This window comes from Pleurodeles waltl, chromosome 10 (genome assembly GCF_031143425.1).
Source record: "Pleurodeles waltl isolate 20211129_DDA chromosome 10, aPleWal1.hap1.20221129, whole genome shotgun sequence".
NCBI classification, from domain to species: Eukaryota; Metazoa; Chordata; class Amphibia; order Caudata; family Salamandridae; genus Pleurodeles; species Pleurodeles waltl.
This window is the reverse complement of record NC_090449.1, coordinates 167,217,661-167,241,997: the sequence shown is the minus strand read 5'-3', so window position 1 is coordinate 167,241,997 and position 24,337 is coordinate 167,217,661. Positions and strand designations below refer to the sequence as shown.

General features: G+C 41.5%; 1 protein-coding gene across 4 annotated transcripts in view; it reads left to right on the top strand.

The window, feature by feature from the left end:
- Nucleotides 1-24,337, top strand: part of CACNA1H (calcium voltage-gated channel subunit alpha1 H) — a 731,062-nt gene that overhangs the window by 694,698 nt on the left and 12,027 nt on the right. For 2 of the 4 annotated variants that reach the window (XM_069210130.1, XM_069210129.1), the window contains exons 30-31: nt 7,561-7,896; nt 14,768-14,905. In XM_069210130.1, coding sequence (XP_069066231.1) covers nt 7,561-7,896; nt 14,768-14,905 — 474 coding nt within the window. The remainder of the gene's footprint in view (nt 1-7,560; nt 7,897-14,767; nt 14,906-24,337) is intronic. The other 2 variants (XM_069210128.1, XM_069210127.1) reach the window with 1 other exon arrangement.

The following is a 24,337-nucleotide window of genomic DNA, read 5'->3' as shown; positions in this document are numbered from 1 at the left end:
CAAGAGGCCACGTCATGCATTGTGCTCCAGGGGCGCCCAGGAATGTGTACCCTCTTTGTGCATCCTCAATGCACTATGGTATTACAGAAGTGGCCACAGAGGCTTATGCAGCTCCTTCTGTAATACTGGTAGCTCTCGCATACATGTAGCACCGGCACTATCTTGAAAGGGTGTTCTCTCATTTGCATGGAGGAGTGGCCCCATATAAATGAAGGAAGGAGAAGAAAAATAAAAAAAGCAATTTGTAAAGTGCACAAATACCCAAAGGTGTCAAGGCTCTCCAGGCTCAAAAACCCAACAGTGAAGGATTGAAACAGAAAGCATGAAATATGCTGAACCAACTTATAGAGTGACTCCTGCACCCTATTACGGATGTTGGTGCATGGGCAGAGAGTACCTGAGGAATCACAGTGACAGGGCACCACAAAAAGGTGGCACATTGTTAGTGTGCTGTCTGAAGGCTGCCATCTGAGAGGGGCAAAGCAGGTCCCATGGACCTCCCCAGATGCCCTGTGTCTGCGAGTACAGTCACTCACTGGATCCGCCGGCAGGTGGATATCTGTCCCCTCTTTAAAGTACCTGCACAGTCAAACACATAGTAGAGTAGCGTGGAAGCAGTCACCCCGTCTTTCATTCACTGCGCTACCCCAAGGGCAGCCAAGAGTTCACAAAGGCCCTAAGGGCAGTTTATTCATTATACCGCCAGGCGCACCTTTTGAAGCGTTCTGTATGTGAGACGCAGATCAAGATGGCATGGCCTACACTAGCTTGTAAGGACCCTATAGCTCACAGCCAGCTATGCATTTGCTGCACATCCAACCAGAACCCCCAATGCTTAATATCTTGGAGAGGAGGTGAAGCTATCCAACCAGAGCCTCCAATGCTTAATATCTTGGAGAGGAGGTGAAGCTATCCAACCTTCTTCTAAGAAGAGAAAGAACAAGACAAACCTCATGTCAATGAGTTATAACTCAGATAAATAACCCCCACTACCAGACTGGACTCTAGCTTCCCCTTCCATCACTAAGCTGTGTTTTAGCTTTCTCACTGACACCTAGTGGTACATTTGCTAACATAGCACCTCGTATGTCATAATGAGCATTATTTTCGATCATATAGCATCATGCAATCCACAGTGCAAAATAATAATAGACTCTAGAAAGAAAAGGAAAGAGAGAGTAGATGAGAGAGAGAGAGAGAGTGTGTGTGTGTGTGTGTGTGTGTATGAGTGTGTGTGTGTGTTTGAGTGTGTGTGTGTGTGTCTGTGCGCGCGTGCATGCGTGACCTGTGTGTGTATGTGCCTAGTTTACTGTTTGCTTTTGAAAACTGATAATATACCTCGTTTTACTTGTTTTTTAAATGTATTTGGCACTCATCTAAGTGGCCCCCTTAACTCTAGTGACAGCGAAAGTATGTGCTTAAGAACTAGGGAGACAAGATGAAGAGCTCTTTCAGAAGCAGATGCGTAAAACCTCCCAATTCTAACAACCACTAATGAAAACTCTGGTGAGGAAGCCCAGGAAAGCTCTAACTGCCTCTTAACATATAACTGCACAGTGTAGTACACTGCAGGGGAGCCATTCCTTGCGTTGTTATTAACACTTTAATGATGCTGCTGAATCGGAATTCATCAAGGAAGCCAAACAAATCACTGAGTAATGCTCCTGTGTTATTTCTTAGCTGGATGCTGCTATTTGCGATTATGAACAAATCACTTTGAAAACATGTATTGATCCACATACAGCGAGTCGAAACTTTAGAACAATTAATACATTCAACCTAACAGCAGCAGTCAATTAACATTATTACACCATTTAATCTGATTCTATTGGAAATGTCATTCTCTTACAACACTTTATTTCATCACTAGACTATGGGGGTCATTTTAACCCTGGCGGTCCAAGACCGCCAGGGCTAAAATGACGGGGCACCGCCAACAGGCTGGCGGTGCCCCGCTGGGCATTCTGACCGCGGCGGTTTGACCGCGGTCAGAAGTGGAAAACCGGCGGTCTCCCGCCGGTTTTCCACTGCCCATTTGAATCCTCCATGGCGGCGCAGCTCGCTGCGCCGCCATGGGGATTCTGACAGCCCATACCGCCATCCTGTTCCTGGCGGTTCGCCCGCCAGGAACAGGATGGCGGTATGGGTTGTCGTGGGGCCCCCGTAAGAGGGCCCCACAAAGAATTTCACTGTCTGCATTGCAGACAGTGAAATTCGCGACGGGTGCCACTGCACCCGTCGCACCTTCCCACTCCGCCGGCTCCATTCGGAGCCGGCGTCCTCGTGGGAAGGTAGTTTTGCACTGGGCTGGCGGGCGGCCTTTTGGCGGTCGCCCGCCAGCCCAGTGCAAAACCCAAAATACCCTCAGCAGTCTTTCGACCGCGGAGCGGTATTTTGGAGGGGGAAGTCTGGCGGGCGGCCTCCGCCGCCCGCCAGACTTAGAATCACCCCCTATATGTCCCCGTGAGTTTGGGTGATTGCATAGATTGCTTTAGAATGCATGCATATATTAAGAGCTCATCATAATGCTCCCATATTAGGGCCTTATAGGCCTGTGTTTGAAGGGTTATAACCAGTGTCCAATTTGTAAAAGACTAAGGACCTGTCTACGAGTCAGTTGTTTTCCAACCCGTGCCTAAACACGTGTTCGTATGGGTTGGAAGTACCAGTTCAGGGTTACTTAACACATCCGATAATTATTGAATGCAATTAATACCTCAACCTTTGTTACATTTCAGCAGGTCAAACGTGCCATAATTTAACAGGGTAAAAAACATATGGTAATTACCATATCATGAGGATTTTGATGAGTTTATCACCAAAATCTGCATGTTATTACCAAGAACATCATAATAGGTGCTGTTTATCACACACGATAAATGACGAACCTCCTGATATCATTGTTTACCTGGTACAATAAATAGCACCTATACTTCTAATCAGGTCCTTTGGGACTTATTTAGAGTTCGGCGGATGAGTTACTCCATAACAATTGTGACTGATATCGCATCTGCCATATTAGAAGTGCCTTTGGATATAATGCCCCTGTAATGCAGCACCAGGATATCTGACATGTTTGTGAAGAGGTAACCCATTCACCAAAGTCTAAATCAGACCCCAAGCGCCAGGGCCCAAAGTTATGCTCAGAGGTCAGGACCCGGTGCTGTAAAATTTCGATGCTGCTGAATACCAACGCTACCTAGTCATGATTGCACCTCATGACTCTTTCATCCGGCACCAGGATCTCCATGCCTCTTTATCTCACTTTTGCCGGCTCTTCTTCATTCTTGTTTCTCACTTTATCACAGTTTTTCCCTCTTTATCTCCCTCCTTTTTTCTCCCTTGTGTACGTTTTTTCACGCTCTGGATCAAAGTCTGTTGAGGAAAGCTAAGTTTCAGTCCCCAAAAATGAGTGCAGATGGGCCCCAAATGCAAACACCAGCTCCATTTAAGCCCTGACTAACCCAAATGATAAATGTAGGTGAGGGCATTCCATGCATCGATTACATTAATTATGCGGAAAACAATAAAAAGTTTGAAATTCTGTTAGCATTTATTAATGTACCTTTTTCTGCATTCCAAATATATTCATACACATAGCAACCCCTCATAAATAAGCCCCATAAAAACTTGACAGACTGGTGTACTTACCTCCCATTGTCCACCACTGAGGTAAGATTTATTTGGATCTAAGCAAGATGCACAGGTGATTGTGAAAAGTGCTTGTTTAAAGGATTATTGACACCAAGAAGCTCACCAATTTGTGAGTGTTCCTTTTTTACATAAAATGTTTGCTTAAGCATAATCATGTCAATCTGTGGTCACTTTAGAGCATGATCAAACATCAAATATGCAAAGTTAGTAAATAGACTAATGTTTCAAACATAGACTAAAAGAGTGTGTTTGTACAGTCCATAAAAATGTTAGAAGCTCCAAATTATTTGGTAATGCAGGTATATAAGGGTAGTTAGCTGTGGAGTGAGGGAGTAGTAATAACGCTGAAAGTTCACAAGTTGACAGGAGTAAGACTCCAAGAGCTACGTCTTAACACAGTGGGCTGTATTCGCTAAGGGCCTGACTTAGGGTTGTGCACACAGGTACTAAATGCAAACATGAAAGAGTACCCTGTCTGCAAAAACCATGGCCCATCCCCTCAATTATGAGTCGTTCAGACTGTCAGTTTTACTAAGGCTGTGCCCCTGCTGGCTTTGCCACTGGAAAACTTATTCCGCAGGTTTGATGGACTAGAGGCCATCAGACCATGAGAGTAAGGGCAACATACTGCCACCCTTATTAGAGTGGATGGTCTGATGTCCTTTTTTTCTGTTGCTACCAACATAAAATAAAACAATAACCCGCAACCCCCCACGCCAGGGAAGAACATACCTAAGTTGAAATGGCCATTCATTTTTTTTGTTTTTCAGAAACAAATTCCCTCTTTCAAAGTTTATTTATGAAAAACAAAAATGTTTAGTGCACAGCTATTAGAAACAGGGCAGACCTGTACAAAATTATTTGTGCTTTCACAGAGTCTATACTTTAGATGGGAGTGAATCGCCTATGGAGGAAAAGTGGGCATGCAAGGGAAGAGATTCCCTGAAAGGTTTTGCACACACTCACACACACATACACACACACACACACACACACACACAACAAACCTGTGAGTTTGTGGATTATCACAAATGGTTTTCTAATCACAGCCAGCCTGGAAACATGGGAAGTATATCTGTTTCCAGCGTCAAAACGGACAATGAAAATCCCCCAAATTTTCGGGGTGTAAGGAAAGGGGTTTCTCTGTAGTGAGTCCCTCTTGAACACACATTGGTTCCCTATCTTATCTTCATTCTATATATTATAATTTACATGTTTTTAGTTGTATCAACTTTTTAGCGGAGACATTTTATACATTTTGCTAGCAGGATATTATTCTAGAAATAGATTATACGAGTTACTTGTTTTAGTTAGCCTTACTCAGGATATAATCAGTACATTCTGTCCAAAGCTAGGAACACAGTACAAGATATCCTAATGCTTGTGTTGCCCATTCAGAGACAGCTTTTAATATCTAGAAATGTCTCTAACACAGTGTCACTTTGATTATATAAACGATGCACTGACCCGGAAGGGGCAGAGGTGTACTCCAACCCTGTCATCCTGTCATGAATGCTGTGTTCAACACGCAGCTCTGCATGCACTAACTTCCAGCTTCCCAAAAGGATTGCCATTCATATTACAGGCTGACTCCTGACACTGTTCTCCAGGTATTGAGCTAAGGCTAATCCCTTATATCAGGCAAAGGCAGAGGGTACACCCACTATGCTCTCAGTGCAGACTTATGATTATTTAGAAACCTCTAGAAATCATTCATCATGATTGGATTGTTCATTCTATTTACCATGCTCATAATGCTGGTAACTTTGCTTTGTTTCATCTGCCTAATTATCACAGCTCGTTCTCCCTATGCAAGGCAATGATTGCTTCAATAAATGTATTGAAAACGTATCTTGTATCTCCCTTGTGTTTCACCTGGGCATGCATGAGTAATAAAACAAAGGGGAGAGATCTGTTTCCACCACTTCCTTGCGAGTCAAAGTTGTTATGTTTAGGCTGCCACAATCACCTTCTACCTCGGTAAGATTATGGGTTTGGGTGAGGCACTGTGTGCTAACCAGGATTCTGGCCAATAGTCTCTGATGTATTGGAAGGATTCAGTCTCCTACTTTCTGAAGATCTGTTCTGCTACTACACAGTCCTATTATCTTAGTAGGAACCGTATAACATGTCCCTGTGAAAAAATATTTTCCCTATGTGGGAAACATTTGAAAATGCCATTGCTTGAGGATTTTGAATGTTAACATTTGTGTGTATTTTCCAAAGAGAAAATGGAATTCACAAAACGGTTTATACCTCTATGGGGTCTAACCATGCCTTTACAGAGGATCTTGCCAGCTTCACACTTCAGCTTGCTGGGTCAAGTGATTGAATTTTGTGAAACTTGGAAAGCTGGAGACTGGATCCTTAAACCACTACACTTGTGGGGAGGAGTGCTCACTGTCAAAAATAAATCCACAGGTCATAGACCTTTTGCAACAGATCTGATAATAGTGTGGGATCAGCTGATCATTGTAATGTTGTGATTGGTCTAAGGTGAATGCCATTGAACGAGGAATTTGTGAGGCATCCAATCATAGACATATTGCAAGTACTGTGTTAGTCTGGCCTGGTTTGCAATCCCATTTCCAAACCCCAAGCCTCAGACCATTAGCTAACATCTGAAACTGAAAGCATTGGTGCTTGGTTATCTGAGCTGATGGTTAGATGTAAATGTGGACTGGAAAGAGTAACAAGGAAAAATACAGGTGTTCCACAGGGAACCCTTTTACTTAAGGATTCAACTATCTGCACGTCTTCCTGGTCAGTTGCTCCTGAGACCCATCCATTTTGGATAAGTAGGATGGTTTGGTATACTTCATCTTTGAGTGCAAAGAGGTCAGCATTAAGGCTTTCTGATTCCCTTCATTGAAGGTTATGAGATAGTTCATTTACATGTAGGCTGAAACATTTTTGCTCCCCTGAATATAGCAACATCTCACATCTTTGTCAAATTGTATTTGCACTTGTCTCATGTATAAATGGGATTGATTATTCATCCATAGGCCCCTTTCTTTGGCTGTTTTTGTTAATTACACATGATATGACTTTTACCAGCCTAAGTCTGATGTATCTCTGCTGAAATCCTAGTAAATTGGCGTGCTTGTCTCTGATGGCTTTATTTTACCAACACACACTATCAACATATATACTAAATGTAGGGAATTACCTATGAAAGCTGTCATATGAAAAAGCACACCTTTTAGAACCCACAGAAAGGTAGTATTACCAGCTTGGGTTTTCATCCACATTGCAGATTCTCCTGACTTGGATTGGACGGGCCTATTTTCAAACTAAAGAACATCTATATACACAAGCTAGAGGAAAGGTGCAGGCAAGGGCTTAGAATAGAAACTTTGAAGTCCCACAGGGATATAAATGCTGTGTGCAAGAAATTAATTATTTCAAGGAATCCTGAAAATATTCCTGGGCAAGGCGGGGAGGCCAACTAGGTCAAGGGCAACACAAGCTTTTCTTTACAGAAGATCAATTAGATGTCTTCTGTGTTGGTCAGGCTGAAAGATAAAGATCAAGGACACTTAATAAGACCTAGAACATTGGGGTATCTTAGTGGCCCAAGGGGAGAAGACATCCTGAGATCATGGTAAATATCACCCAATGGCTGTAGATCAGAATATTGACGGATAGAATGCGCCTAGCTAATTTACATCTTAGATAAATATCCTCGTTTCAGTGGAAACAGTATCAGCAATTGGCAGCTATCATGTCAGGCATATGTTTTTAGAAAAGAGTTTGTTTTGCTGCACCATTGTTTGTAGAACCTACATCTGTAATGTGACTTGACCATCAAACTTAAATGTATTTTCCATGTTCCATTTTGCGACTGTGGTTTGTACACTGTTACTGACATACTATCAAAATCGATTTCATTTTTCTTTCTTCCAGGATACTCTGCGTGAATGCACCCTTGATGACAAGCACTGCCTCACCTACCTGCCCTTCATCTCCCCGGTCTACTTTGTCACTTTTGTCCTGATTGCCCAATTTGTCCTCGTCAATGTTGTGGTGGCGGTACTCATGAAACACCTTGAGGAGAGTAACAAGGAAGCCAGGGAGGATGCAGAAATGGATGCTGAGATTGAGATGGAAATGGAAAGGTCCCGTGGTGTCACCTCTCCCAGTAGTGCTGGGGTCTGCACGCCCATACCCGACAGTAAAGCCACGTTTGGAAGTCAGGAGACCCTAAAGTCTGAGTTTCCGGCCTCGACGAAGCTAGGAATGGTAAAGCAAACATATATTTTTATTTCTCCATTTCGTGCATTGTTCACGATGCTTTGTGTATGAACCACTGTTGTCTTACGAAGCCATGAAGAGAAACATATGATTCCCAATCGCAGGCAATTTCATTTTAGTGAGGGAATAAGAGATTAGTGGTAATACGGAGATGAATCATTAGACTATCAGTGAAGTAATACCCACATCACTCCTTTAGAACGAGGAGTTTGTAATCCATAAATGCCTGAAAAATAGATTTTGTGTAAAAAGTGTTTCTGCAAACCCCTTTGGTGAGACAGTGTGCCTGCTAAAACTGGGTTATGATAGGGAATTTTCCAGCATGTTTTAAAAAGTCTCAGGAAGTTGGCAAACATTTGAAAGCATTATAGAAAGATTGCTGAAGAAAATCTCTGAATCCTCACAACTCATTCACTTCTATTCCGTTCAAATAATTTCAGGATGATATTGCAACTCCCTGCGGGCACAGTAACCACAGTCCAGGGCCTACTAACCCTCGCATTCCACACACATTCTGTAAAAGTGACTTTACAATAGGGTGTGCTTTCTATGTTTCAATATATCCCTTTGGAATTAAATATTGAATTCAATGACATAAATGTTGAACAGTGCAATCGCATTCCTGGACGTTAAATGAATATGTTTATCCCAACATGTAACAAAGTCAACCATTCAACACATCTGCATTTGGAAATAAACCAATATAGCAATAAAGAGAGAGTATCAACAGCTGCAATTATACACAATAAGAAACTAATAGAGTGAATGAAATTAAGATTCAATCGCAGCAAACCACAGAGAATCAATTCATTTAGGAGGATGGATTATAACGTTTTAAAATCCCGCCTCCATACAAGGCTAATCTGCTGCAGGACCATTTTGTGACATCAGCATGAGGTTACTCCAGACAAGAGACGGAGGAGGTGGTTTTGTCGGGGAACAAATCAGACTCCTCGTTGTCTAGGGTACACCGCTAAGGCATACAAGCTATCTAGGATATTAGGATACACTATCCATGTAATAATTCTACACTGACTAAATACACATGTGTGTACAGAGCTCCTTATGTGCCCTACATACACTTAATGCCAGGCTTTGAACCCCTGGGGCCTGCAGGTAAGCCTATTTATGATATTCTGTAAATTACAAAACAGAAGTCTAGTGATAAGAACATATAGGGTCTGGTCAGCCTCACTCTGCGCCTTGCTTGGCACAATGGTAGAATTTTGTGCAACACGGTAAACTAGAGAATGGGGTCTTAAGGGATTTGTTTTCGCTTTCTTTATCAGGAGTGCGTTCTATACTAAAATGCAGCTCCCCATTGTGAAGGAGAAATCTCACAGCCAAACACATTTAAATGTGGCAGCATCATCTCAATACCAATGCAGCTCTTAGAAACATTTGCACCAAACCAGAGGTCTGAGCAGTAATATACACAAGACAGTGCTTAGTTTGTAAATAAACACATGCCAGGCCCCAAAGTATTGCTGTGGAGACCCCTACAGCGTGCACTACCGACTGGAAGTGCCATCACTGCAACATGCCAGTAGAAATGCTGCCTATTAAACCTCCGGCTACTATAACAGTGCGAGTATGACAGATTGCAGGCCACCGAAAGCAGTTAAAATTACACGGCCTGGATACTCTAGAATTATTTTTTTAAAGTGTTTATTTATTTGTTAAACTGCTGTTTATGCTCCAAAATAGACAGACAGCACCACTATGTGGTGGTCTGTCATAAGTAAGTGCTGATGTTATCAATTAATGGCGAGTGCTGAGCACCAGCAGACACCACAAATTAAGCACTGACACCAGGGGGCTTATTTGCAAGCCCTTATGCCCCACCAGAGTGTAACTTTTTTGACGCTCCTGTGGCACACACTGCAGACCCATAGCTACAAGGCCATGCAAAGCCACCCTGCGTGATTTGCATGGCCTTGTAGATCTGGTGTAAGACAATGAAGAGCAAGTAGCTGCGTTGCCTCACACTGCGTTGGGGAGGCATTCCAAGGGTGGTTCTCATTCACTGTTTTTTTACACTGCCCCAGACTTACAACAAAGCGTAAAACTGGGTCAGCGCCACAAACAAATACCTACCCAGAGCAGGTGTAACAAGAAGAAATGTTTACATTGCTCCTAATTTTTACCTCTTTCCACATGTGCTGCATTCTGCAGCACGCACAGAGCAAGGAAAATGCTCCTTGTGACAGTTTTTGTGGAGGAAGGAGCCCCTTTCTGGACAAACCAATCATATCAACAACACAGACATGCTTGCTCTATGGTGCAAGGGTGCCTGTGTTGGCGCTCGGCTGCAATTTCTGCACCGGCGCTGGCTGAAGGGACAGGAATGCACCATATCTTGTCCATGCGGTGCATTCCCGCCCTTTTAAATTGGCATAGAGCAGCGAAGCAACAGGACTTGCGATGCTGCCCCACGCCAATTCTTTGTAGATAAGGCCCCAGATCATCCTACTTCGGGTGCCCATGTGTTAGTTGAGCTGCTGGCAAAGCGTCACCATATTCCCATTCCACTTTATTCTGGAAATACATGGGTCCCACCTAGAAGTAGAATCCTGACAGAGCCATTTGCCCTGAGACAAGAGCGCAGAGAGCTCTGATAATTACTTTGGCACGTGATATTACTGAGATAGTTTACCTCATGAATTAATAACGCTTGCTGATATCATGTTTGTCAACAAAATCAAATAATAATAAAATAGTGAACGGTCAATTCATGGATGTTGAGTCTGAATGACTAAGACATAAAATCAGGGAGGGAAAAGCAGACACTGTAGTGATCACATAAAAGTTAGGTTAAATTGAAAAGCATTTGATAAACACCCAACAATCTGCAATTAGTGTTTGTACACTCTTAGGTTAGTGCATATTTGCATTCTCTGAACTTAGTAGCATCCCCTCCCTTCTTTACTCAGTTCGATTGTGTAGGCCAGTGTACTTTAGTGCACATTTTTTCGCTTAGAAAATGCTGGTAGGTATTGCGCTTGTCTCTTTCAATGCAGCCGCAGCTCAGCTGTGTTACCTACGGGAATTCCATATTTTTGGACTTTCTTTAAAAAATCATGTTAGTATTCATCTGTGTCTGGGTCCTTTGTTCCTCCAAGGTGGCTCTTCATAGACCTATATCGTGAAAACATTGACTAGGAATCACTTTGGCAAAAATCAGCTGGGCAAGACTGTCAGGGGGAGGGCTAGCCGAGGCTCAGAAGTGCTTTTAGCAGGTTCGGAAAATAGTCCACCAATGTATGAACGTAGCTGCCGAGCAGCGGGACAGTGTGAATCAATTCACAGCAGTGGAACAGTGTGCATCAGTTCACAATGACACTGAATTTCACACACGTGTAAAGAATTAGGCACATAGAGATAAATAAGCAATTGGCAGAGAACCACATATTGTTTCCAATCAAGTGATGGAGCGAAGATTAGCTGCAAGATCTTCACGTTCAATGTCAGCAGCACAGCCACCAGACAAAATTATATTCCCTCGAATCGTTATCTGCAGATGAAATGTAGGTTATATGCGAGATTTGGGAGTCTGAGTCAAAAATGTAATCACTTCTAAGAGTCATAGGCAGGGCCACTGGAATTATGCGGCATGAAAATGCCAAAGTATGAGGCAGTGCTTAGTAAATTATGCTGCAGGAAAAGCCAAATTATGCGGCATAATGCTGCACATTTTGTAATAATATTACTTCATTATTTCAACATTGTTAAACTTCATAACACCGTCTAGGCAGTGGTTGTGCCTTGTTAGTACCATTTTAATACCCAGATTTAGCAATAAGCAACGAAAAGGTGCCCAGTCCAGCTTTGAAAAGGGCCTTTCACTACGTGGCAACACGTGTCACTGCACTTTTAGTAACTTTTGAACCGTTTGAGCTAGAAACATTTTTTTTGTTAAAATCTGCAGATTATGTGGCAAATGATGGATTATGCAGCAATGTGGCAAATCTGTAATTATGTGAAAATCCGCGCGGCCACACAATCGTATAATTCCAGTGGCCCTGGTCATAGGTTTTTATAAATGATTTTCACATGTTAAATAATTTTCACACTTTAAAACTGATGTGCCATGTAAGAAATTAATTTGAGAATTGATTGTAATCTAGAGTTTTACAAAAAAAATATTTTTATTGAGCAACAGATTTAAACCAATATTTTCAACGTTATTCATTTCTGGATATTCACAAAATAACCTCCAAGTATGCCTGAAAACCTATGAAAATTTTCATTTCCTGGCATTTACCTGTTCCTCCCAATTCTATACCTGCAAATGTCAGCAGGTGGGAATTTTCCAAGCCAAGTTAAGAAAAACATCAAGCTCCATACTTGTTCTTGTTTTTGGACTTGAACATCTTTTTCTTAATGTGGAAAACTCATTAGGGACATTTCTTGTAAAGGTTCTTTAAAGTAAGGATGTTTGGTTACTTTGAATGGAAAAATGATTTAGGATAGGAATGCTTGCGAGTACACGTTGATAAATATTATTCCGTGAGTATGTGTGACCTGCTCCTGCACTATCCCTGACTTACTAGTGAAATTCTGGACTTCAGGAGTATCACTAGAGAAAGTCACAGCTCAATTTCTGTTTAAAGTTCCAAATTTGTTTTTTAGACATATTTCAATGGTACCCATTGACAGCCCCACCCCAGGGAGAATCCGTGATTTAATTACTTTCTGAAAATTACAGTTCTGGTAATTCTGGCACATTTTACACTCCTGAAAAATTCCATCTGAAAGCATAGGGTCCTTCATTTTAGGTTTCCCATGTAGATTGTTATCCATAAAAGTGAAACCTATATGGACATGGAGTTTAGTGAATTAAGCACTTTATGTTCACATTCCTAGGCATCCTTCTCCCAGTCCAGAGTTGCTCACTTCACCATTATGGTAAGGTGAAAATATCCCTTTTCGCCTTTTTGAGAATGCTTGCTTAACTTGCAGGAGATAAACTTTCTTTTGGAGTACACTTCTGAGGCCTTGATTTCAGTCAACTCAGTTATTTCGGATGTGTGGTGTAACTCCTGTCATTGAACATATCAAAGTTAGGATCCATTTCATAGGCACCTCATCTCTGCATTTTTCCTCAGTAAATTTTGGCAGGTAAAACGTGAAGAAATATACTAATGAAAGAAACGGTAAAATAGAGGACATGAGGATTTTTGTTATGCCCCACTTTTCGGACAATAGTTGTAATTGGGTGCTGTTTATTGCACCTGATAAACTACAATCCTTGTGGTATTGGAATAAATCGGGTGAAAGAAATAGAGATGTGACTCGCTGCCCTCACGCGGGATGGGTGCAGCATGGGGGGGTGGGGGAGCTATAGGGGTTGGATGGGGTAAAATGTAATTTAAACAAACCTACCTGCACGTCGTGGTCTGACGTCGTGCCTCCGTCTCCTCTCCCAGCCTGCCCTCCAGCCAATCCTGATGCTGCTCAGAGCAGTGGCAGGATTGGCTGGGAGCACCCAGCCAGGGGTCTCCCAGGCAGACTGGGAGCCTGTGCCTGCTCTCTCTCGCCTGGCAACTGGGTTGCTGGGCTGGAGGGAGCGCCTACTGTGCATGTGTGTTTGACCGGTCTGAGATAGCTGGCCAAACATACACGCACACTGAGGGGAGTGCACTCCCCTCATATCCTCATCATCTCCAGTGCCCTCCCCTTTAACCAAATAAACAATAATAAATATGGTTTATTATCATTTTGTTTGCTAACGGACTTTCAGTGGCTGCTTCTGGCGCGGGGGTAATGCCCCTCCGCCCTAACGAAGGAGCCGCGGCTGATGAAATAGCGCACCATTTCCAAGCTGACCATAACTAGGACCTAAAATTACAACTCTCTAATGCCCTCATTATAAGTTGTGCTTAGTAGAGTGAGGTGTTTACCACACCCTGCAAATACCATAACCCTGACGTGAGGTATTTACCAGAGCAATCTTTATAACACGCCCGAAGTGGAATGAGTTATTTATCAGCCATGCTGAAAACCATTAGCCCTGGGATCAGTATTTATCTGAGCTCCTAAATAACTGCAGTCACAAGTTTATGCCATTCAGATGGGGAGAAAGATTTGGATTTTGTTATTTTTTACTGGAAATCTTACAAGTTCAAGTTTTTATTTCATGATTTGAAACTTTTAAGAGGTCCACATAAAAAGGGAGCACAAAGGAATAAAACACATGATATATAAAGCATAATTTTTCACCTGAACCCTTTTGATTCCAGTCCCTGTGCAGACATGTGTTTTCACAGGGGCTGAAAGAAACAGGCAATTCATAATTATGGCCAGGGTGATGTAAGTACTTCATATTTTGAGTATTGGAATATTAAATTAGGCATAACATGCTAATTGGTATGTAACTCTCCAAAATCCTCGTTTTTTCCTTTTATCTGGGTTTTCTCCACTGATAACGTCCACCACAATAGAAAGGGGGACTGATTATTTTCATACAGCTCAGAATTCTGATCCCTGTACAAACTTCTATTTGTGAGGAATCGGAATTTAACACACAACCTGTAATCAGTGTCTAATAGTATTACATGAAGGCTAGATTAAGGAGAAACCCAGCAAAATACTTGACCCCAGTAACAAATAGGTTTTATATGTTTTCAGTCCACAATTCATGGTCCATTACCGCATAGAATGATAAACCAGTTTTGTGCAATAACACCTAAGGGTGGGAGCAGTTGGTTGATACAGTGGTGCATCTTAGAAGGTAGGCTTAGTTTATTGTTACTTGGCTGACCCATGATATTGTGTCTTATGAAGAGCTGCTCTCCACTGAGGCACTTATGGAGGTGTGTTCCTTACTCATGTATTTCCTTGATGTTTTGCACTGAAGGGGGCTCTGAGCCTGCACAATGTGTCCTTAGCCATCCCAGAGTCTGAGGAGGGAGTGGCTCTCCCGAAGGAAAGTGCATCAGCCTTCTCCATGCCTCCACTCTACTCGGCCTCGGGGAGCAGGCAAGAGGTGATTGAGGTACTGCTGCTTCTGCATTGTAGTGCCGTAGTGTGTGGCCTGAAGCTTTGCCGTGTATGTCATGCACACCTTTAGTAGCTTGTGCTGGTCCTATCACTTTCCTATGCTCTTTCCTCTTCTTTGTAACTCAAGGTGCTGCTTTTGCATTTTCCAGTAACAGCTCTTTAATCGTAACAAACATGGTTTGCTGTGTAAAAGTGTCCATACCTCCAGCTTCCTTAATATCCATGTCCTCACCAAAGACTAAAGATCACCCCTTCAGACTTGTTTCAAGCTGCTCAGAGAAGTATCACATGTAACCTGCACCTGACAATGGAATTCCAAAGCTTGAGCCAGTAGTCCATGGCAAGAGAAAAGGGCAACTCTCTTGTATTTCTATGTACAGTAGAAGAAACAATGTGCATCATAGAGACAGTGTCTGATTTGCCAAGATGTGCCTTAAGTGAAAAAGTCTATTTTTTTAAACAAAATAACCCTTTTACCAACTGGATCTCAATGATTTTGCTCCAGGTTCAAGTAAAGTATTATTGGTTGAGTTGAAGTTTCAGTGTATATGCTAGTGGCCGTAGAGAGAGTAGAGTGCTCTTGTAGGAACACATTTACTAAACGTTTGAAATCTATTTATGAACAAATATAAATGCCCACATGCACTGTACTAAATTCATGGTGTAGTACGAGTACCCATGCAACTTAAGTAAATGTGGATCCATGTGCAATTATGTGAAAGGACATGGGTTAACTGTACTACTACACCAAATATATAGAGAGAAGGAGAAACGTGTGATGGCTAACTGTATATTATATCCTAATAAAACAAATATGTAGTATTTCTTTGCTGGTTATTATAGTGTGTGCCATGAATTTGTATATCCTGTAGAGTAGTAGATGATAAATTATGTGGAGAATGGAGAGCAGAAGATTACAAAGCTTAAAGCATAAATCAAGGGTATCAGAATATATAGAATTTCAATGGTACCAAAGTCTATTTCTTGAGTATTACAATTGACGGATGACAGGAACACCTACTGTAACAGAAAAGTTATTTTAAGGGTATTAAATGCCATGCATCATATATAAGCACACTGTAGAAAATATGGTACTCCAAAGTATCAAAGTCACTTCAGAATCAGTCTATTTGGGATAAACGTAGAAACTCCATTGAGGCAGCACATATGAGGTTGTACAGAAAAGCTATCCTTCTTAAATATCATTATGGAACTCAGAGTGAAAACAGAATGAACACTGGAATACTTTCCATACACTGCACAAACAGGACATGCATTGTGCTTTAGGAGAAGGAACTGCCACAGGAGTTGTTGAACAGCAAGCCATTTCAGAATGGTGTTTGTTATGAAAATGGGGTCATGGAACAGATATACAGTATATGTGCATGGCTTGGGGTTAAAATTGCACAATTTAGGGCATATCAGCAGGTGGATAGTAAGACTTTCACCCATGTTCTTCTGAACACTCTATGATTAGAGGTGGGTGGGCGAGGGTAGGAACCACCTGAGTATACCCAGGAAAGTAATGATTTAAGTTATTTTCTGAATATTATTTGGGGGTGCTAGGTGCAAATCAGGAGGTCATGAGGGTCCGATTCTATGGGTGTTCCTTCAGATGAAATGTTATGAGACCTACCTTCAGATTCTCATGGTCCCCCAGAAAAGTACATTCTCACAGTGTAGCTCTCAGATGCCCCTGAAGAAGCTGCGTTTGTCCAAGAGGTACCTTGGGAAATTGGGGTGAATGGCACTTCTGCATGATCATCCCAGATTTTTTGCCTTTTCTGAACCTTATTTTTGGTGGTATTAGGCCTTTGTGCCCTGTGGCACTGCTATTCAGTCCCACAGTGCATGTGATATAGCTCTAAAACAGTATTGATAAAATTGTTTTCAAGCAAATGTTCTATTTAACTTTCCTAAAAGACCATAGCGGGTGACACAGAAAATGTGTCAAGGGCATGGGAGTTAAATGTCATATGTAGACTGTAGTGTGTATCTACACCAGAGTACTCTAACTGGGCTGGAGTTTATAGGCACTACATTAACAAAGGGCTAGGTAAAGTGCCTTTGCCATGTAGCAAAACATATTTTGTATTCTAAAGGTTTCTGACTTCCATTTCAGTGACTATTTTATAATTTATACTCTTTGGTCTGGACGATCTGCTTGGCTTAACCAACCTCCACTCCATTGTGGTTCACCTGAAACCTGAAATCATGCTCTGTAGATTACAAAATTGTATCTAGAGCTCCCCCACCTCAATGTTTTGCTCATTACATTTCCCCTATTTTCCAAATAAGTTTGGACATGTTATGGTCTTGATTTTAAAATTGTTACTAGGGCTTGAACTTAACACACATTTCTAAGGGGAATTGCCTGATGCGTGTGCCATTTTTACCAGAGATTGGGTTTAGATTCTGTAAGAACTGTGTTTTGGCCTGACCAGATTATGTTTATTAAGTTGGTAGGGTTTCCCCCCCACCCCCAACAAAAAAAAATAATAACACCATTTCTGACACGTATTGTATGTTAGACAATCCATCTAAAAAATAAACTGACTTTCTATAGAAAGCCAGTTTAGAGGAAAAACGACTTGGCGTATGCCATGTGTTTGAAGCAACATATGCCTAAAGTCATTCATTTATCAGATTGTTGCATAGCCTATAGGAGGGGCACTTCAGTAGGCAATATCAGATTGGACTACAGTAAGCCCAAAAACCAGTATTGGAAACTGATTAATTTATGCATATCAAAAAGTGTAGTTGGTTTTGAGACGCATTCACTTTTTTTTAATGTGAGGCTATAGGTGCTGTTTTGCTATTCAAAAGGCAATGCACATATTTAGATATTAGTGCACAGATCATCCCATCGATCAGACAGGCTGATATCTATTCCTTGGTGGGTGTTGTAATAGGGCAGGAGAAGCAAATCAACATTTTCTGTAGTTTTGCTTTATGTTTGGTAGGCACATTTGCTCATTAATGGAATATAGGCACATCATCAAATAGAATACACCTTCTTTTGGCGGCGCCTTTAAGGTAGAGTGATGCATTGTCAGCATATTACTGAGTAGTGGTGTTTGTGTCTTTGACTAGAGCGCCAGGGTTACATGTCTCAATGATAAGTTGTGATGACAGTTTAGAGCTGTTGAAGGTTTAACATTGAGAATCACTCCTTTACCTTCTTAAGATAGGGTGAGAGTGAGTGGCTCTTGCAGCAGCCATACTTTCTACGCCAGCTGTAAGACATGCTACATAATGATGCCCAATCGAAAGTACTGCCGAAAGCCAGTACAGGAAAAGGTTCAAAACCATAACAATCTTCTAGCCCATTCGACTAAGCAAAAACTCATAGTAGTGTGTTAAGATGCAGAAACTTCAAATCTGGTTTCCCGGATTGGATATTATACTGGGAAGGCAAGAATAAAACATGATCTTCACGCAGACATGAGCTGGAATGGTCCTCCATAACCAAGGCAGAAATGATAGGTGTTAGAATTGTAGCTGATTATCGATACTGGACTGAAAGAACTGGAGTACAAGGACAATTCCTGCAACCAAGTGTCTGAACTGCCAGCTATTAACTTTACCTTCTTCTGACGCTCTCTAAACTTCGACAAAGTAAAGCTTATCATTTTATGGGCGAGCGCAAAGTGCTCCGTCTATTCTGTAATCTCTGGTTGGGCTTGAAACCAGCCCAGGCCATGTCAGTCACTTTCATTGGTTCGTGGGCTTGCCTTTCAGAATCCGCTTGCTTTCATTTGTTAAAGGCATGCATACGTCATGCCTTTTCCGATGTTTAGCCCACCTTCACAGCACCGGTAAACTACTAAAAACATACGAGGCTCAATGTTTTCAGCCTGAGGTCCGCACCACTTTATCTGTTTATTTTCTAGCGCGATCGCGCTGCATTTTACATAGTGCGATCGCGCTGTGTTTTTTTTTCTTTACAACGCTAATAGCTCTAACTTGAGCAAATGCGAGACCCGTTGCATTGAAAATACTTGTTTTCTATGCAGCTGGATGTCCTGCCTGAGAAAGTCAGGATGTCAGGCTGCAGTGAACTGTGCCCTAGTTTTCAAAAATATCTTTCAAGGCTGCCCTAACCCAGAGTCGTACGTAGCCGGGAAACAGATGCCATCTATTCTGGCAGACGGGGAATGTTACCAGCCAGCAATACACAGTCCTGGGAAATAAAGCCCAGTGAAGGTACTTGGAAGCGGTGTGGTGCTTAAAACCCGGAGCAGCATTAAAAGGGTGTGTTTCTTCTTTCATGACTCCCATTACCATACCTTGGTAAAAGCCTTGCCAAAAGTCGGTAGGAGAAAACCCTTGATAGAATGTGGATTGTTACCAAGGAGTCCTGATGGATCAGTCTTAGTATATTTTTGAGGAATGGAGTCACTGACATGAGTGTATCGAAAAAGGCAGTGAATGTGGGTTTAAGAAGTACCAACTGTGCAAAAATGACATATTGTGGGAAATCCAATGGATTCCCCCACAAATAGCAGCAGCCCAAACACTAACTCATAGGACATAAAACAGACCTTCAATGCATATCGCTGGGACTCTGATCAAGTAAATGAATGTGTCAATATTCAGTGCTGTTTTCACATAGGTGGCCACAGGTGCAATGCTACCCAACACACATATCCCTTATGCATGCCCAAGTGTCCCAAACAAGTGTGTTAGTGAGAGAATCAGTGTTACTCTCTCAGAGAAAAAGATTGACTCATATGGAGAGGAGGCCTTAGAAGAAGTCTCTGTGGTTCGGTGGTTTAGCCTAGTTCACAATGAAGAAGATAACTAAAGCCACTGCCATCTGCCAGATTTTTACGTTTCTGTGTGACATGTATTGGTTGTTTCAACACTATGCAGAACATGTAGGTGTCCACTTTACTAAATTCCACCGACCACAGATTTTCAGCAGAGCACCTGAGGATAGAAAGAACACGGAATTTGAAGCATGATCTCATGTCTTTGGCCGTATTGATGCGTTGTGGTAGACCGTGAGGATAGCCTACAGTGCCATGGAAGACAAGAGACTTGTGATGATAAATAAGTGATTAATATCTGAAAAAATTTCATATATTTTGCTCAACGGGGTGTGAGTTCCTGTTTTGTGTTGTTTCCCTCTGTAAGTGAAGCAAATACTTTAGCATTATGCATGGCTCGCCATCCATTCCCCACTACACTTTTTTCTAATTAGCATTCTCACAGCCTATTTAGGATTTTTGTTGTTTAGTTTGACAAAATTCTGCTCTAATTGTCTAATTGTGTACTGTTTTGGTCTCCTCGGATGCCAGAGGAAATTTCTCTGAGCTCTTCCACCATGTACTCAAAAGACCATAGTCCAGGCATTAATAACATCACACCCATACTAGCAGATTATAGTGGTTGTGTAGAACACTGTTCAGTTCATAATATAGAGCAGAGTTTCCCAAACTGTGGGTGGAGACTCACTGGTTGGTCACAAGCCAATTTTATGGGTCGAAAGTCCAAACAATAAATAAAGATGCCTTTCCATTCTGTAACTATCTTGTTACATTTGCTGCACTTCAAACACAGAGGTCAAACGTTAGGCTGTGTCTTCTGATAAATCGCTGCTTACTTTTAACAAGGAGATTGATGTTTACGAACTTCGAACTCCCTCACTTTGTAGTTAGAGAAAGAAAAGTAAAGTGAATTGTGTAGCAATCACGAACCATGAAAGGAAAGGCTGTAGGATGCAATTTGTAACACACAACAAAATGTAAATACCTCTAAATGAACTGTACACATTCAGCAATTAGGAAGGCAACAATGAAGCACATTTTTTGCAAAACTGAAGTCTGATGGAAACAAAGTTTGCAATAGGGTAAAAACAAATCAAGATACTTTAATTGATCATACATAAATGTAAATATTCAATGGAAGCTAATTTCCACACACTATTATTTATATGCAATATAGTATTATCAGTAAAACTGCATATTGGGGCACATTTAGTGGCCATTTCAGTGGAAAATGAGCTGTCTGTAAATGTCAGGTCACTACCACATAATGATTTAGTTACATTCGAAAATCCCCCTCCTCATGAAAATTAAAGCTAGGCAGGCTGCAAAAGTTTTTTCTTTCTGAAATCTGTTAAATTGGTTGTAAGTGGTTATGTAGCATGCCTCGAGTGGTGCAAAACCTTCAAGCATGTTTTGTAGTTGATGTGGTATGTAGGTGCTCGTGAATGAACTAGGGGACCTTGTAGATTGTAGTAGGTGATGCAGTATTGAGGTGATGTTGTAGTTCGTAGATTCGGGGTGTTGGGGTAGGTATAAGTGGTACTGTAGTGTACTGCATGTGCCAGAGTTTAGTGAAATAAAGTATAGGGGTGTTACAGGATTGACACATAGGGTGCAAGCGGCACTATCGGTGATGGTATATTTGTAGCTTTTGGTGTAGGTTATGCAGGATGAGGCTAGTACAGTAGATAGTACTGTACATGGGGTAGAATATAGGCATTGCAGTGTGCTTGTGGTGTTGTGGGGTATAGGTGTTTTAGACGTACAGCGGTGCCATATTTTGCTAGTGGTGATGGAGGTGAATGCATGATGAAAATATTGGTGTACGTGGCTGTTTTGGTGATGATGTAGGGTAGGGAGGTAAAGTATCTGTGGTAGGTAGTAACTGATCTTTTCTTTCCCTTTTCCCATCTTTTATAAACCTGTAGATTGCCTGGAAGTGCCATATACTTCAGCTGAACTCCTCTATGCAGGAAATAATTCAGTAATCACAATTTTTTATATTTCCCATTACACCTAAGCAGTAATTCATAAAACCCGATGGATGGGCTAACAACTCATTAAAGGCTACTCCAATTTGGTAGCCAATAGCACTTTGCCAGGAGAAGATATGGTCTCTGCTCGAAGTCGAAGGGGGAGCCAATACAGCATAGGTAGTCTCTCGAGAACCCTGTCAGAGTATCCTGAAATTCCTTTACTGAAATGTGCAGACTCGAACTGAAGAAATGTGCATTACGAGGGTACATCAGTGTAAAACAAGCTTTGATTCTCGCTGCTGTGGCAAAATTACAGTGATTAACGCTGTTCACGCTAGAAGATAACTATGGAACCCACTTATAACAGCAATTTTTTTGTGTACATTTTGTGGGTACTTTAATCATGTGTCACATTTCAATTTAAAACTGTAGTGCACTGGTTCTTGTTCTCATTTATATCGTCTTTGCTGTACCTCAGTACGGCTAATTCTGCCCTCGGATGGTTGGCCAGGTCTGTGGGCCCCCAGGCCACCTTTTCAATTTGTTATATAGATGGGAGGCAGTATTGAAAATAATGACATTAGTAATGTATTTATTTCATGACTTCATTAGAAAGCCAAAACGCTTCAGAAACATAGCATTCAATTGTTTTCCACTTTCTGTTTTTTCAAAATTACCATCTAAAACAAAATACAGAACACTCGCTTCACACCAAATACAATAAATCATCAGAAGTATAATGGAGATGTTGATAGTACGAGAATGTGATCATTGGTCCAATACAGTGGCTGCTGAGGGACAGACATCTGAATAATGGCAGATAATTGCTGTCGGTGTTTATGATGTGACTTGAGAACCCCGCAGTGGAAAATAGCCCATTATTGATATCTAACCATCCATAATTCTATGTTTTATCTACAACTTCCATAGGAAGCAATACATGAGAATACTGGATTCACAGGGTGTCATTTACAAGAAATGGACTATGTGGCCTTGAAACGTCAAATGTCTTGCGCTGCCACACGATTCCCTAACAATACCATTGATACACGGTATTTACTATACAGAGCTCCACAGTGCACTTTTTCACAGATGCGTCAGAAATTCTGACGCATCTGTGGTGCTAAATTGACGCATTGCTGACTAGCATCAAAAAAGTAAAATGATGCTACTCCACCAATGTGAGGAAAGCTCACATTGACAAAAGCCCTGTGTCAGTTTAACACTGGCTCTGAGCAGGCGTTAAGATTTTGATGCCGTGAAGTCGCAGAATGATGTAGTGAAATGTTGTAAATTTCATTGCGTCAGTTCTGTGTGGCTTTTTGCTTTGGAATGCCTACCTTGCATACAATATACCTGGCACAGGTGGAATGTGCTGCAAGGGTTTACAAACTGACGCATTGGCCCAATGCGTCAGTTTGTAAATCTGGAGCAGTGTAAAACTCTGCTTAGTGCCACCACTATGACTATAAAAATTACACAACTGTGGCGCAAAGGTCTTGTAACTGAGGCCCACAGTCTACCAACTCGAAGCTGTTACATTACAGCTGCGGGAAAATGTGCGCCCCACTGAAGTGATATCATATGTAGAAGTACCATACTCTTGCGAGACAGAAAGGAAGATTACCACTTGTGCCAAATACCACGCCACAAGAAGATGGACAGGAGGAGTGGGTTGGGAGTTACCTACAGGAAAGCCACACACATAACATAACATTCATACCAGAGTAAGTTCCAAATATGGGGACCCCATTTATGTCATGATGCTACACAGAATGACAAAGACTCAATAATTACATTTGTACATAATCGGCAAAGTGTATTTATCTTTTTGGTTGGCTACAGTGCTCAGATTCATGGTCGGTAATATGTGACGAAGTGAGCAGTTGAGACTTCAAACTAAGAAAAGTTGTAAAAGAGCAGGCTTAGAAGTTCCTGTAAAGCTCAAGCAAGAAAACACTGCACATGGTTAATTCAAGGGGATATAAAACCACATCACATACCCATTTTCTATTCAATAATTCTGTCTGTTTTTGAGGATGCATTAGTAGCCTCTGGGATAACTGGAAGTGTAGATACACCTATGTTGCCGATTATGAGTTAGTTCACTAGAACCACCCACTATTGTAGCTTTCCATGTTCAAGTCTTGAAGGTAAGACTCCTCCAGAAGTAAAGAAGTTAATGAGGACAGAAAACATGTTTTTAGAAAAGCCTTAGCATCCTTCCTTACATATTTTGGCACACTGATGAAAGACCATCATTTTTAATAAGTTGTGATCTCTTGTTACTTTATAAATAGTGATTATCTGTTATGAGTAGAAAAGGGCGTACCTGCACTTACATGTTTCGTGTGCACTAAATATTTCCCCCCTTGACGACCTACGCTTTCTACTGGATGTCGGTAGTATAAGAAAACCTTTCAACTTCAGTTAAGGAGCCTCGTTGGTTTCCTATAAAAAAATCCCCCTTTGCAACGGCACCATCTGTATATAAGACGAGTAGAACACAAGGTGCTAGTGTTGAAAGTGTTAAAGGGGGAACATAAATGTCTCAAAATAAATTATTTATGCAGCTGCCACCTTTGTGTGTGTAACTGGAAACTCACTCATTTTGCGAGAATCAGTGAGTTTTTCTGTAGAGCTGGATGTTGGTCATATCTGTGCTAAGCCTGGAGCTGT